General features: G+C 35.7%; 2 protein-coding genes across 6 annotated transcripts in view; both read right to left on the reverse strand.

The window, feature by feature from the left end:
- Positions 1-1,827: 1,827 nt before the first annotated feature.
- Positions 1,828-9,531, reverse strand: LOC311084579 (interleukin-3 receptor class 2 subunit beta-like). Of its 4 annotated transcripts, none has more exons than XM_084116725.1 (14): positions 9,263-9,531; positions 9,033-9,141; positions 8,612-8,732; positions 7,562-7,731; positions 7,361-7,462; positions 6,257-6,391; positions 6,078-6,168; positions 5,807-5,958; positions 5,543-5,673; positions 4,125-4,314; positions 3,936-4,041; positions 3,796-3,862; positions 2,779-2,876; positions 1,828-2,655 (listed from the first exon to the last, which is right to left on the reverse strand). In XM_084116725.1, exons 1-14 carry the CDS (start codon positions 9,263-9,265, stop codon positions 2,394-2,396), a joined length of 1,737 nt encoding a protein of 578 aa, XP_083972851.1. In that variant the 5' UTR covers positions 9,266-9,531; the 3' UTR covers positions 1,828-2,393. The 4 variants fall into 4 exon arrangements, with proteins under 4 accessions (XP_083972851.1, XP_083972849.1, XP_083972850.1 ...); XM_084116723.1 differs by having other exon boundaries at positions 3,796-3,859; positions 6,033-6,168; positions 9,263-9,529; XM_084116724.1 differs by having other exon boundaries at positions 6,033-6,168; positions 6,257-6,389; positions 7,362-7,459; positions 9,263-9,528.
- Positions 9,532-11,138: 1,607 nt separating this feature from the next.
- Positions 11,139-15,082, reverse strand: part of ncf4 (neutrophil cytosolic factor 4) — a 31,373-nt gene continuing 27,429 nt past the window's right edge. For both annotated transcript variants that reach the window (XM_084116728.1, XM_084116727.1), the window contains exon 10: positions 11,139-12,835. In XM_084116728.1, the coding sequence (XP_083972854.1) occupies positions 12,628-12,835 (208 nt within the window). In that variant the 3' untranslated portion in view covers positions 11,139-12,627. The remainder of the gene's footprint in view (positions 12,836-15,082) is intronic.

Consider the following 15,082-nt stretch of genomic DNA (forward strand, 5'->3'; position numbering starts at 1 on the left):
AGAGTCAAACAGCTGTTTGCTGCACGCGTCTAGAGTCATTCAGAAAACACACAATGAAAACAGCCACGAGGGCGACAACATGAAGTGTGCTCTTTACAGTGGCAGAGTGAGATGTTTAGAAATCAAACGAGTTAAGAAAATACAGACACATAAAATTTTATTCAAGAATCAAACTAGCTGGCAACAACGCTCTATCAGTAAAGCTAAAGACACAAAAACAGCTACACCAACATTTTCAATGAGACCTTTTTGAGTTCATATTGAAATCAATGACATTTTATAAAAAATAAATAATAATAACCACAATTTGAGACAATGTTGAGATCACTTCTGAAACTCAAGATGCATCTTACAAGATGCAAAGAGGACCTATGATGCTTTTTTATGTTCAGCTTTCTTTAGTGTGTAATGTTGTGGTTTGAGCATGAAAAAGGTCTGCAAAGTTACAAAAGCACAAAGTCCCTCCAGCGGGAGTTATTCTCTATATCAGTGCGCACTGTTTCTGAACTCCATGAAACGCCTCCATTGTAGTCTTGAGTTTTCTTCCGGGAACGAACATGTCACAATATTCCTCATTTAAATAATTCCTGCCCAAGTGATACGCAAAATAAATGTAAGAGGTCTAGTTGAGTTGCGTTAATAGTGTGTTTAAACTTGTGGTTATGGTAAGGGGTGTGGCATTTCCCAAACACGCTCGAAGCACTTGACCAATCACAGCACACTGATCCAGCTGTCCAATCAGAGCACTGCACTTTCTGAAGGAGGGGCTTCATAGACAGGAACTAAACAGGGGTGCGTTTCCGAACAACGACGTAACTCGCTGCTTAACTACCATAGTGCCATGCATCATTGAAGAAATCAACTAGCCAGTCACGACTGTTTCCCGAAACCGTATTGTTTGCAAAGTGGTCGTTCCACGTTAACCACGTTAGTTTATGACGTAAATGACATTTGTATGTATTCTAAATAAAAGATACAGATTGTACTGAATGTCAGTTTGCTTATTTTGCTCAAGATAAGGATTTATTTAGTCCACATGTCATGCAAACTAGAAACTCTGCTTCTAACCACAGGTGGAGAGCTGTCATTCCAACTACACAACTTTGCGATGCTGTTTGCGAATGTTCGTTAGAACGATGGTTTCGGGAAACACTGACTCGTTGAACTATGCTGATAACGAACTTGCGAACGTAGTTGGCCAACGATGCTTTTGGGAAACGCACCCCAGAGCGTTACTGACAGACTGGGAAGAGAGGTGCTGAAACAATGTCAAATATGGGGAAAATAATGTGTTTTTTATACATTCAAGCATGCAAACCCAAAAACAAAATCAAGACTTTGAAACTGGGCCTAATAGGTCCGCTTTAAAAAAATGTTTTAAGTAAGATAAAACCAGCATTAAAAAACTAAAGCAACTGAACATCATGATATTTCTTATTTGAATTCACCCCTCAACAACTTTTTCTCCTTTGAAGAACCTGTTTCCCACAGTCTTGAGGATATTTGAGGCAGCTTAATTTTAGTTTGAATTCTAGTACCGGAAAAGTAATGCAAAATTAAACAAAATGGTAAAACTCCTTGGGCATTTTTATGATGAATATACCAAGCTAGAAATTGTGAGTAAAAATATATTTTAAAAATCCTTTTCCTTAAAACTTATCCTGTAAATAAACTACCTAACGGATTACGGATTTAAACAACTGTCAAAAGTTGAGTAGACTTCTTGTTGTGGACAATGGGGGGATTCATAAAGGTTGAGAACTGCTGCTTTGGGGGAGAATAAGCAAAGTATATTGCTCAGGGAAAAAAAATCTAAGAAACAGGAGATGTCATGAGCTCTTTATTTACTATCATTGCTGTCTATGAGTAATAATTAATAATTTTCCTGTCATACAGGTACTAAGGTAAATATTTAGTAGGTATATAAGACACCATATCAAAGATTAAAAAGACTTTTCACCGAGTAAAACAGTAATGCGCACCAAGACTCATGGGGTGTCCAATCCTGCTCCTCGAGGGCCAATGTCTTTAGCTCAAGCGTGCACTTACACACTTGCCTGGAGTTTCCTTGTAATCCTGAAGATCTTGACTAGCTGGTTCCAGTGTGTTTACTCTGCAGAACAGTGGCCTTCCATGAGCAGGATTGGACAGCGCTGGCGTCATCCAAAGTCTCAAAATACAGTAGATAATGTAGTACTACACCACCCTCTGGTGGTCACTGTGCGGAAACAGCAGCCCAGAGTTTCTGTGATTTCTCTTCCTTTTATTTTTCAGTGTCCTTTGCTGAGTAATACACCACTAATATTCTTCCTGGAGAGGGTGGATGGAAAACATTTGTGTTTAAATCTTGTGTATAGAGCAAATGGGGATTTGTGCTTCTGTTCAAATCAGGCTCAGGGCAATTCATGTACATTCAGAGAGCAATCTTCTTGCCAAGCTTTCTGGGTAGTGCTGACAGAAGTTGCAGGATTCGGCAAGTATCCCTCTGAACATGGGAGGACTGGGTCATGGAAGTTGGGCTGGAATGTACCATCTATTCCCATCACATTCCCAGAGGACTGAAGGCATAGATCATCAACATGCAAAACCACTCGATCACCCTCGATTTCACAGCAGCGGTTGTTTCCATCGGAGGTCAAGGTATTTTCTGAGTCGCTGCATGGAAATAGTCATATTCATGTTCTGAACTTCCCTTTTTATTTGTTACTTAAGAATTGTAGGACTTCCCATTCCCAAAATTACAGAGCATTCCAGGAATGAAGCCTATAGTTGACTTACAATAAGGAAAACTGCGGACGGACATCTACAATCTGAGCGTTGCTGATTTCTGGATCCTTCAGTTCGGTACAGCAGGGTAAGTGGTCCATCTGAGGATGCTAGCAGAAAACAGGATATTCGCTCAGTTATCTTATGATTGAGTCCTGGGTTTAAAAGAATATATGCATCGTTTACACCTAATTATTGATTTGACAAGAATTGGAAATCAACAAATTCAAGAGTCCCAAAAAAAATCTTGCTCAGTCAATTGCATTCAGAGGTAGTCAGACATTGGGCCCTATTTTAACGATCTAAGACAGTGCATGGTCTAAAGCTCATGACGCAAGTGCATTTTCGCTATATTAACAACAGGAAAAATGGTCAGCCATTTTCAGATCAGAGTCTCATCTCCCATACCCTTTAAAAGCCAGTTGCACATGTTCGTGTGCTATTGCGCGTCCCTGTGTGTGTAATTAGCAGAGTGTATGAGCGTTGTGCACCCGCCTATAGGGGCATATTACTAACGTGCTCTTTAAATAACAAATTAAATAACAAATTCTGCGTCATTGACTTAGACCAGGTTTCAGTTAGTCAATGGTTAGACCAGGTTTCAGTTAGTTTCGCGCAGTCTATTTCAGTTGCCTCAAAATCGCAACACGTCAACAATGCGCCTGAACACACCTCGTTTTCAGACCAGCACGACCATGGGCGCACAAATGGGCGCAAATGCATTTGCTTTTTAAACAATGTGGTGCAGGACGTGAAAATGATAACTGCGTTGGGCTGAAACTAGCAAAAAACACTTGCGTCGCACCTTGCGCTGCATTGTGCCGAGTGTATGATAGGGCCCATTGCATTTTTAGCATAAATTCTAATGCGACAAGTCGAAAGGCCGCCCACTTGTCTGTCAATCATCTTTTGCAACCAATCAACAACCGATGGTTTCCACCGGATGAAAACTCGGATAAAAAACATCACAAATTTGATGCCAGGAATAGCCATAGTGATGTGGTCTAAGAAGTTACCAGGTCAACCTACCTGTGACACCTCTGAGACTTTGCTGTGGACAGGAGAGGGAAGAGACACGTCCCATTCTCTCAGTCTTCTGAAGAGAGAAGAAAGACTTCCACTTTCTGTCTTTGCAATTCATAAATTGAAAGGAATCAAATTTTATTTACCTCTGAAGAACAACCAGAACACTGAAAACTACGATGGAGACGGCTGACGCAAGGGTCGCGATGAGGAAATACAGGAGCAATGCAACTAGATTGGGCGCAAGAGGCTCTGAAGCAAAAACATACATTGATAAGGTTTGTATAATGTATCATGGTATCTTGTACTGTAAAACACTGTAGATATGTAGAGACCAGGCTGTGTGGTCCAGTAGACGGGGTCGGTCCACTCTGAGGGATATCCAGTGTAACGCCATCCTGAACGTCTGGTTGAGCTCACATTACAGCGAACCTGAGCCTGGTACTCTGAGGAACCCTTGAGAGAACGCTCTGATATAGCAAACACCATCTCTCCATCAGAGAGAAAGATGCTCTTTACATCCTCCTACAGACAAAGAGGAAATTAACATACATGCACTAGAGAATGAAAGTGGGTGTTTATTCAGCTACAGCACTTTTGACCTTTTAGAAGATAGACTCTCTTTTAAAAACACTTTTACACACTTCTGCTAATAATGTCCAAAAGTGGATATATACATATACACATAATTCTGTCTTTTTCCCCATTATTTTGGCAAAGTTGCAAACATTTCTTCCATAGTGTCATTTTCAGATATCTCAAAGGATGTATTGTTTAACTCTTTCCCCGCCATTGACGGAATTTTCCGTCAATCCATGTTATCACTGTTATACGGTCGGGGGTGCTATTACGCATCTTCTGAAAGAGTACTGAATCTCTGGATCCAAAAACTAGTGAAGAAGAAGCAGAAACAATCATAGAAGCATTGCCTGCGCATATGTAATCTTATGCGATCATCAAACATTCAACAGCATATAAATCAAAACTGGCTGACAACGTAAAAAAAAAAAAAATGCTGGCAGGGAACGAGTTAATAAAATTGTGTGATGGAAAGTACGTTTTGAACATTTTTGGCTTAAAAAGGCTGACTACTTTTTCTAGCTTAAGGCTAATTTCATAGCTATCAAGTATCGTAAATACATGTAATTAACTAATTTTTTGCATAATTTAACAAAATTACACTTGGAATTTAATTCAAGTGGTATTTTCCTTGATTTTAAGTTGTTCTCTTCACATATCACAAGTCTCATATATATATATGTTGTCTCTGGTAAGCAAGTAAACTAAACTAAACTTTATTAATTGCTTAATTGTTTTAAGTTGTTGTGGAAATGGCAAATTTGATTTAAAATTTTATGTGAATCATTTTTACACAGCAAAAGTAGTAATGAACAATTAATAAATATTGCACAGACAAACAGTATTGTGTTATAGCTTGTATTTTATTGTATATATATATATATATATATATATATATATATATATATATATATATATATATATATATTCATAGGCAATGTTATATTTATGTTAACAGTAAATAAAATTAGCAAAATAAAACATTAAGGCATGATATTATGTGTATATGAAAGAATGTGACCATCAAAAAAAACTTACATTTTAATTATAAATTAAAAATCAACTCCTAGGACATAAAATTGCCAGTTTAAAAGTTGAAGAAACAGTCTTACAACTATTTTTTTTACAAATAATAATTAATAAATATTGCCTGGAAAAGTAGTCAAATACTCACAGGAGTTAGTATGCTCCAGTACTTGAGTTCAGTAGTGAGAGGTACAGTACGGTACTTTGTCAGAGTCCAGTTCAGGATCCAGTCTTCTCCTCTCAGTTCAACGCTCAGACCCGTGGGACATGCGGGCTGGACTAGACCACAGACACAGACCCGGATCAATAACAATTGATTCAATACAGCTTTCTAGAATACTTGACTGTGATTGGTTAATTGCAGCATTCAGCATGCAAGTGTTTCTCAAGAGGAGGGGTTATCTGTACTAACTGTGTTGGTAAGCGCGGATCACTTTGGTCACCGGCGTTGGCGTGAGTCGCACCTGCAGCACTCCAGGCTCAAAGATGCTGAAAACACCTACCGTCCTCAAAAAGCCTCCTTCATTTGTGACCTGCACCTTCTCAACGCAGTACCACTCAGCCCTGAAAGAGAGAGATTACACCTGTCAGAGTTAAAGACATCTTTCACACCATCCATAACACTCTCAAACACTCACAGCGCAGTGGAGTGTGTCCGGTAGGACAGCGTGTAGATGATGTACCGGGTCAGATCTGTCTTGAGATCCCAGCTACAGCTCAAATTCTTCCCACCATTGAGCACACAGTGTAGGTTAGATGGACCAGGGAGAGCATCTGAAATAAATAAGGGTCTATAGTACTCCAGGATACCAGGGGGCTCCACTTGATCACAGACTTTGACTGGGTTTCTCTTTATACTCACACTCAGATATCAGTTCTGGCCCTTCAAACAACACCTCGGTTTTATTCTCGCTGCCTTCCATGTCTTTCTGTGTTGATTTGGTATGAAATTTACCGTCTTTCTGATCCTTGACTATTTCATGATTAATCTCCACCTCCAAAAGTGCAACATATAAGTCGGTTAGCTTTAGACAAACAACAAAAGCACTTTTTGCTGAGATTAAATCACAACTCGAAAAAAAGTATTTTCAACACGCTCGAGGTAATTCGTAGCTAGTTTACGTTTTTCAGAATTGGTAGCTAATTTGTATGAATTTGTACAATATCATTTGTATGTTTTCATACAATCTGTTTATGTCCCATTGATGGTTAGGATTAGGGGTGTGTCTTCATTGTAAAAAAAAAAAAAAGTTGCTGCCTTAAATTTTTAAGTACAATCAACTTGGATGTTTAAGTCTATTCAATGTAAATTACATTAAACTGACTTAAAAAAAATTAGGTTAATCTTGTGCTGGGCAACGATTAATCGCGTTTAATCGCATCCAAAATAAAAGTTTGTGTTTACATAATATATGTGTGTGTACTGTGTATAATTATTTTGTATATACAAATACACACACATGCATGTATATATTTAAGAAAAATGTGTTATTAATATATAAAATATTTATATTTATATATAATATAAATTATGTATAAATATATATGCAGTATATACATGCAAATATTTCTTAAATAAATACATGCATATGTGTGTGTTTATATATATACAAAATAATTATACACAGTACACACACATATATTATGTAAACACAAACTTTTATTTTGGATGCGATTAATCGTGAAAAAAGTTAAAATAGCTTAACTTATTTTGATGAGTTAAAACAATGCAAAAACACATGTTGTCATAACTTATTGATCATATATTTTTTACAGTGTTCATGTTTACTTTTTCTAAAAAAAAATTTTTTTCGTACAGTCCACATCATACAAAATTGCCACCTTGTAAAATTGTAAAAAATATGTTTTCCCGTAAGAACAGGGTTAGTCTTTTTGAAGAAAAAAAAAATTCATGAGGGAAGTTTAGAGTGACTTCTGACTGAAAGCGTGGTCATTTTGACACTCACTGAGCGCTCTTGTTCATGCAGTCTGAAGGGGTCAGAGGTCAGATGTGAGGGAGGGGGGGTGTCGTCTAGTTGGTCAAAATTCCAGTCTGGATCCGCATCTTCTATAGGGAAGATAATAATTGACATAGCTTGAGCTTGCATAACACAAATAGCCAGTGCTTAAGAATGTCTATGGTTTACGTTTACTGGACTAATTGTACCGAATGTTGTGAGTCTGAAGGATTTGGAAATGCCGGAAGAGTGCGGCGTGTGGAAGAAGAACACGTCATCGAAGCCGATGGCAAACAGAGATGTGTTATACCGACAACAAACTCTCTCCTGCCCAGTAGGATTCTGGGAAGGCTTAGTAGTCTGAACACAGGGAGATACTCTGGAATAAAGCAAAAATAAGCAATCATACGGTATATTTCAGTTATAACTTGTGCGTTAGTGTATTTATTGTACATGTCATGCATTCATTTTTACTCAGTTAGAAAATCCAGCACATCTTTAATCACAAACTTGGGCCTAAATCATAACAGTAAGTAAAAACACTGTAATATTTTTTACATTTAGTGGAAAATATTAGTGGAAAGCATTCTGGGAATGCCTCTTTCCTCATAAATTGTAAGCTGACTCATACTTTTTACTTAGAAAAGTAAGTAAATATAAGTAAAATTACAATAATTTACTGTAAACTTACTGTAAAAGTTTGTCCACTGCCTCAGTGAATATAAATTAAAAAATCTAAAAATATGAATATAAAGTAAAACATACAATATACAATTCTGAACACTAAGTTTTTTTTTAAATTACAGTAAAATAACATGCATTACCTTTTTTTCCTTTACCACATACTGTATAATGTAGCTTATTTAACCATTTTAAATGATTTTTCTGATATAATTACTAACATTTTAGTGTATACTACTACTGAATTATGATTGATTCACTATTATCCCTACAATAATACTACTGACTATTACTATTACTAATAATTACTATTATATTTTGCTACTACTGAATTCATATCGTTTTACTATTATTACTCTTCTACAACCAAATTATTATTTTACTTGTAAAATAGTATAGATAAATGAACTAAAGAATATTTAGGACAGAAACAAACTTTGTTGTATTATTTTCATGTTATCACTGTGAAGCTGCTTTGATGCAATCTGTATTGTAAAAAGCGCTATATAAATAAAGGTGACTTGACTTGACTGACTATTACTGCTATAATATCAGCATATCTGATGTTTGGGTCTCACCGGTGGTCATCCGGGTCCATGTGGATCAGAGACAGTGGGATTTGAGGATCGTGCCTCCAGCTGCAGTGGATATGGGTGCGGTAGTCATTACGGCACTCCAAAGACTCCAGAGCAGAGGATTCTGGGAATAGAAGACATAGAAAAAGCTGAAAATGTCGTAATTGCCGTCATTTTGAGATGACAACATGTTCTACTCAGAGCTGTTATGCCTTTCTATTGCAACACTATCAACACCAAAATCAATCTGCAGCAGTCACAAGGTACAAGTAGGAGCTCTCAGAAAATTCCCAGCTTACAAATTGTAATTACGAGCTCTATGAGGACATGAACGCTTTTTACAAGTTGAAATCTCGTAATCACGGTAATTACGGCACGGGGTGAACTCACATTTAAACACACGTTACAGTAAAGCAACTCTCACCTGGAGCAAATGTGCCATGTTGAGGACATCCCGTGAGGGCTGATGTCCACAGTGCAGTCAGAGTCAAGAAGAAAGAGATGTCTGGACTCATGGAAAACTGATTGTACAACTGCAGGTGAGGAGGAAATGTTTAATGTTCCCTAACAAACAAGAAAAGCACTGAGAGGAAACGATGAAAGATGAGTCCGAATCCTCTGTGAATGGACAGCAGAAGAAAGAGTGGAGCTCACCATCAAACGGCTGTCTCGGGAATCAGTGCAGATCTTCACTGCGGTGCTCAACTCCAGGCTCTGCTGGTCACGCCGACATCCTCGAGTGTTGTGAACTTGTTTCAGCCTGTGCCAACTTGACCACAAATGTGTTTACTTTTCCAAAAGTGTCAAAACTGCTTGTCTTGCAGATTTCAATGTGCCATTTCTTCCCCAAATTGAAAACAACATAATTATCTTATAATCTTTTATATCCAATAATCTATATCTAGGCTATATCTATATTAATAACCCATTATACATTATATTGTAAATGTAATATATTTTATTTTCTATGCTATTTTTATATTTAAAAACATTATAAATAATAAAATATTAAATTAATAAGATACTTTATTCTATTATTAATTTAACTGCTTACCTTTAAATGATTAATTATATGACTAATTTAATTATATAATGGATCTTATTTTCTATTCTACTTATTTAATAGTTATTATTTGAAAAATATTGAAAGACTAAATTAATAGTAGGCCTATGTTATGTTAACATTATTTATTTAATAGCTTAAATGTTTTAATTGTGAAAATTATTAAATATTAAATAAATAATTAGTATTATATCACTAATTTAATATATATCTTAATTTCTATTTATAATGTTATTTTTTAAAATTCATGAAATCAGTATATTTAAAAAAAAAATAAACATTGAAATATTAAATGGAAAATAAATATATTATATATTTATATACTGTATATAAATATATTATATTAAATTCCTATATTTTGTTATCTTAATTTTAATATTCAAATTATTAAATGATTAATTATATTATAAAATATAACATTAAAAATAGAATAGGTATAGAGATATATTATATTATATATGTTTCAATTTGTGTTGTTGTTTTATGATTTTAAAGGCCTAGTTTACAACCAGATGAAAAGTAATAATAAACAAACATTTTGAAGCATAATTTTGTTGTACAGTTTTGGGTTACTCTTTATTTTAAGGTGTCCTTCCAACAGTGTAATTATATAATAATAATTAACTACATGTACTTACTATAGAGTTAGGAATAGGATTAGGTTTGGTGGTTACACTTTATTTTAAGGTGTCATTGTTGCAGTGTAATTATATATTTAAGTACTGAGTGATATTAAGCAACTACATGTACTAACAATAGGGTTAGGGTAGGATTAGGATTTGGTTGAGGGTTAGTTGCATGTAATTATGCATAATTTACTGTTATTACTACGGTAAGTACATGTAACATGTAACAAGGACACTGTAAAACAAAGTGTTGCCGGTTTGGTTTATGGTTAGTTGCATGTAATTATGCATAATTTAATTACCATAGAAACTACATGTAACATGGACACTGTAAAATAAAGTGTTAGCCAGTTTTGTGGTCAAGTTTAATACCTACAGCTAGAGGTTTGTTGAAATCACAAACCCTGACTAATGTGTGTTAGTGAAGCTTGCCTTAGCAAACACCGCTAATGATTAACAGCAGCTTATTTGGTTTCAGAACATTTCTCACACTGATTTATCTGTCCGATCAGGCTCCTTCTACACATGAATGAATCAAACTCTAGCATAAATAGCAATCACGTGTTACTTTATGTGTGTGTGGGTTTGTGTGTGTGATGTAAATATACATACGTGTGAGATATCAGCACCATTCCCTGTTTTACTTTAATGAATAAAATGTACATATTCAGAAGTGCATACATCAGATGTCATTAAAGTCGAGATGCGCCACACATCAAGTCACCCATGATTTATGAAAATACTTTTCCTGCAAAGAAAGGAATTGAAAGAGGAAGTTGGCTAAACACTTCAAACACCAAAATAAGTGAAACGCTACAGATGTACAGACCACCATTACTAATTATAATGCAGAAGAAAATCTGTATTTATTAGCACTGAAAATGTATAAAATATATTCAGCATTAGATTCCACTGTGAAATACTGGTAGTGTTAAAGAATTAGACACCCAGAAATTAACATTTTGGCACTATTTTCTCACCCTCATATCCACTTTCTGCTGGTTAGGCATTTCCATAAAACAATTAAAAGAAAGTTAAACTTTTAAACTTCAAAAAGACACAAATGCGCCATAAAAATGGTCCATATGCCGATTTAGTAGTTTTTATTCACAAATAATATTTCCTTCCAGTGAGCTGTGAACCGTTGCAATCGTATCAGTGAATCAGTAAATTGAGAACCGAATCAGTCTGATTCATGAATGAATCATTCAGACCAATTTTGTGAACTGGATCAACTGATTCTGACTCAAAAGAATGATTCAAGGGCAGTATTGGGAAATATTGACAATACAATATTGAAAAAAGTAACTATTTGAGTTAGTTATTTGTTATGGAAAGCATTTTTTTTTTTTTTTTTACAAATGTAAAGGCCCATTAAAACCAAAAGTACAAATGCAAAAGTAAATTCAAATACACGCATGTACAGTAGAGGGCGCAGCTCAACTAACCGTCATCGTGTTGCCAAGTCTGCAGTTTTCCCGCATGTTTCCCCCCAATATAAATAGTTTTTTGTAATGTGTTACCCCTAACACAGTTCAAGAGCAAGTAAATAATGCTAGAATAATCATTTTAGGGTGGACTATCCCTTTAAAAAACAAAAAATAGTTTTCAATTTGAAAACCACTTGAAATAATGAAGAATGCGCGAGGAAGAGGTGGTAGAAAAGCACGCTCGTCTTAAAGGGGTGGTGTAATGCCCTTTTCACAAGATGTAAAATAGCCTTTGATGTCCCCAGAGTGTGTATGTGTAGTTTTATAGATATTTTTATATAGCATGTTACAATTGTCACTTTTTGAAGGTGAGCAACAACCCACCGTTTTGTGTCTGTTCCTTTAAATGCAAATGAGCTGCTGCTCCTAGCACAGGGGGCGGAGCTTCAACAGCTTGCACTCACACTGACATGCACTGAACATTTCAAAAACTTTCAGCCTTTTATGTTCAAACTGGAGTCGGGCAATAATGGAGAGACTCAAGAAGTGACAACATGTAGAAAGCAACAGGACATTTCTGAATGTTTAGTTGATGAATTTAAGTAGCTTACGTGTAGTTATCTTCTAGTCATTGATTAGCATATTCTGTCTTGATAATCTATAAATCGTGTTCAGGGGGCGGGGTTTATGTAAATTCTAGGGTTGGTGATGTCACTAACCCTGGAGGAATGTCGTGTAGTCCCTTTGTTGCAGTCCTTAAAAAGCAATTTCTTTAAAAGCAAATATCTTCCTTTGCTTTGAACTTTGAGCTTTGTAACTTTGCAGATGTTGTTTATGCTCAAACAGCAACATTACACACTAACTAAAGTTAGAAAAGTGAAATCATAATCAACCACCCCTTTAATACTCTGTGTTGTAGACCGTCAGATCTTTGCCATGTGTGACCAGCAGCTCCCAAGGATACTGATTCACGGGTCGTTTGACCTTTGACCCTGTGTGTTTGCTCTCTTGCACCATGAGAGCGACGTCTTCATCGTCTAATATCCGTATCAGATCGCCCATGGGGTCCCGGTAGTTCAAAGCAATATCTTCCACATGAAAGACGTCCCTGAGGGGGAAAACAGGAGAAGGGAGAAAAACAAATTGCACAATAGTTTAGCGGTCATGACAAGGGCAAATATAATTAGAATAATGCAATTTGAGACCTCTTTGTTGTATCAGCAGTCATGTGACTCATATGGTAATTATTTAACACTGTGCATGCGGCATTCAAATAACAGATGCATATTCAACATAATCATGCAAATGAGGTTTATTATTAAACATTAATCCAGCGCTGCTCAACAAATGGGCCTCGAGACATCGTTTTGTGTGATGCTTGTTTGTTGAGAGAATAAAATCTGTTGTTAAGATGTCTAATGATTTCTCATTGAAGTAGTATGGATCACTCTCTTGTTTTTGAATATTTAATTTTGTATATACTGCAATAAATGTTGACAGTGTTGACAGCGGGTGTATTTCAGCAGTGGCGTGTAACAGTCACTCCTACTAGACACTTTGATGGGTTGAATTTTATATATAATATATACATTTTTTCAATTGCAGTCTTTTAAGTGCAATGTAGTGTTGTCAAAAATATAGATTTTTTGATACATATCGATACTGAAAAACGCTTCCAATACTCATTTTCCGCAGATACACGATACCAGCTGCGCTTTCTCTCTCTCTCTCTCATCTCTCCGAGAGCGAGTTACACACAAACCCGCCTCTCCTCACTCACTCGTTTCATTTGCTCCGGATGAGTATTGCTGCTGTTACAGGGCTTGAATTTTGGCGTGGGATTGTGCGTATTGTGCATAATTTTACTCATTCCTGCAGATTTTCTGCTCAAACACAAAGTGCTCGCACATAAAGCCACCTCTCAGTACTAAATTGAGGTTTTTTTGGTGCTTATTCCGCTTAAACAGTCAAATACACACAAAATAGTGTCAAAATGCCGGTCTTGGTGAGTATTCATGTAAACACAGTCAGTTATGTTTTAATGTAAACCGTTGAGAAAGAATACGCATGTGTAAAAGTATAATGGATCTGTGCGTCAGGCCTTAAAGTGACAGCAGCCTAATAAACCTGCAGTCAAATTATGAGATAATATAAAAAATATCTATATGGCGGTTTTTCCCAATGGTATCGATGTCAAAATTGTGGACAATGAAAATGCTGTGTGGCTAATGAGCAAAAACGTTAATGTCAAGCCCTGCTACTAACTACAAGTAACTTTGAAACTGCATGTCAGATTAGAGTACTAGTAGACTAGTAGACTGTTAGGTTAGGGTTCAGGTTAACAAGTTGACATGTAGTTGCAACGTTACTTATAGTTAGTAGAATGTATTAAAGGGACCGTCAAAATAAAGTGAAACTGAGATTTTTGCTAGATGGTCTCTAGGTATGGAGGGCATTTTCTGGCAAATTTAAATAAATAAATTAAATGATTAAAATGAAAATTAAAACCAGATTAACGATTTCATTACAGAAAACAGTACGCAAAATATGTGACAAAATTGAGAATGAAATTAAATGATTTCATTTTCACAGCATTATCCCTGTCAAATTGAAAAATAAAATGCAATTGGTGATTTCACATTTCATTTTCACTACAGTCTCGAGGCAAGACTGCCAATATTAAAATGAAAAGCCAAACGTGAAAAAGAAACTACAAATGCAGTTTTTACAATGCTCTTTAGTAACGCTCACGCAATAATACTGACACAATTCAAATACAAATGTAAATTTTCGTTTTCATTTTAATTCCTCTTTTATTTCACAGTATTCATTTTCGTTTTCATTTTCAAAGACAACCTGCATGCAAATTCTATGTTAATGAGTGGGTGTGGCTTATTCTAGTAACGGCGCTGAGACACGCCTTCTGTAAAGCAAAGTCATCGACGTCCCGCATTTTTCAATTTGACAGGGATAATGCTGTGAAAATGAAATCATTTAATTTCATTCTCAATTTTGTCACATATTTTGCGTACTGTTTTCTGTAATGAAATCATTAATCTGGTTTTAATTTTCATTTTAATCATTTAATTTATTTATTTAAATTTGCCAGAAAATGCCCTCCAATACCTAGGTGGGAAATTTGAGAAAAGCTATTCATAATGATTGCACTTTACAAAACCTGGCAACAAAAAATAAATAAGGTGTGTTCTTGTTTTCTAAAATCCAAAACAGAAACTTTGACATTTAAAAAGACTGTCTTTTCCATCCTAGATGTTTTTCTGCTGTCCCTTTCTTTTCTACTGCATCTTTTTCTCCCCCTATTTGAATTAAGGCATGAAACATGGTGGGAATATTA

The sequence above is a fragment of the Abramis brama genome, assembly GCF_963993115.1.
Source record: "Abramis brama genome assembly, chromosome: 6".
NCBI lineage: Eukaryota > Metazoa > Chordata > Actinopteri > Cypriniformes > Leuciscidae > Abramis > Abramis brama.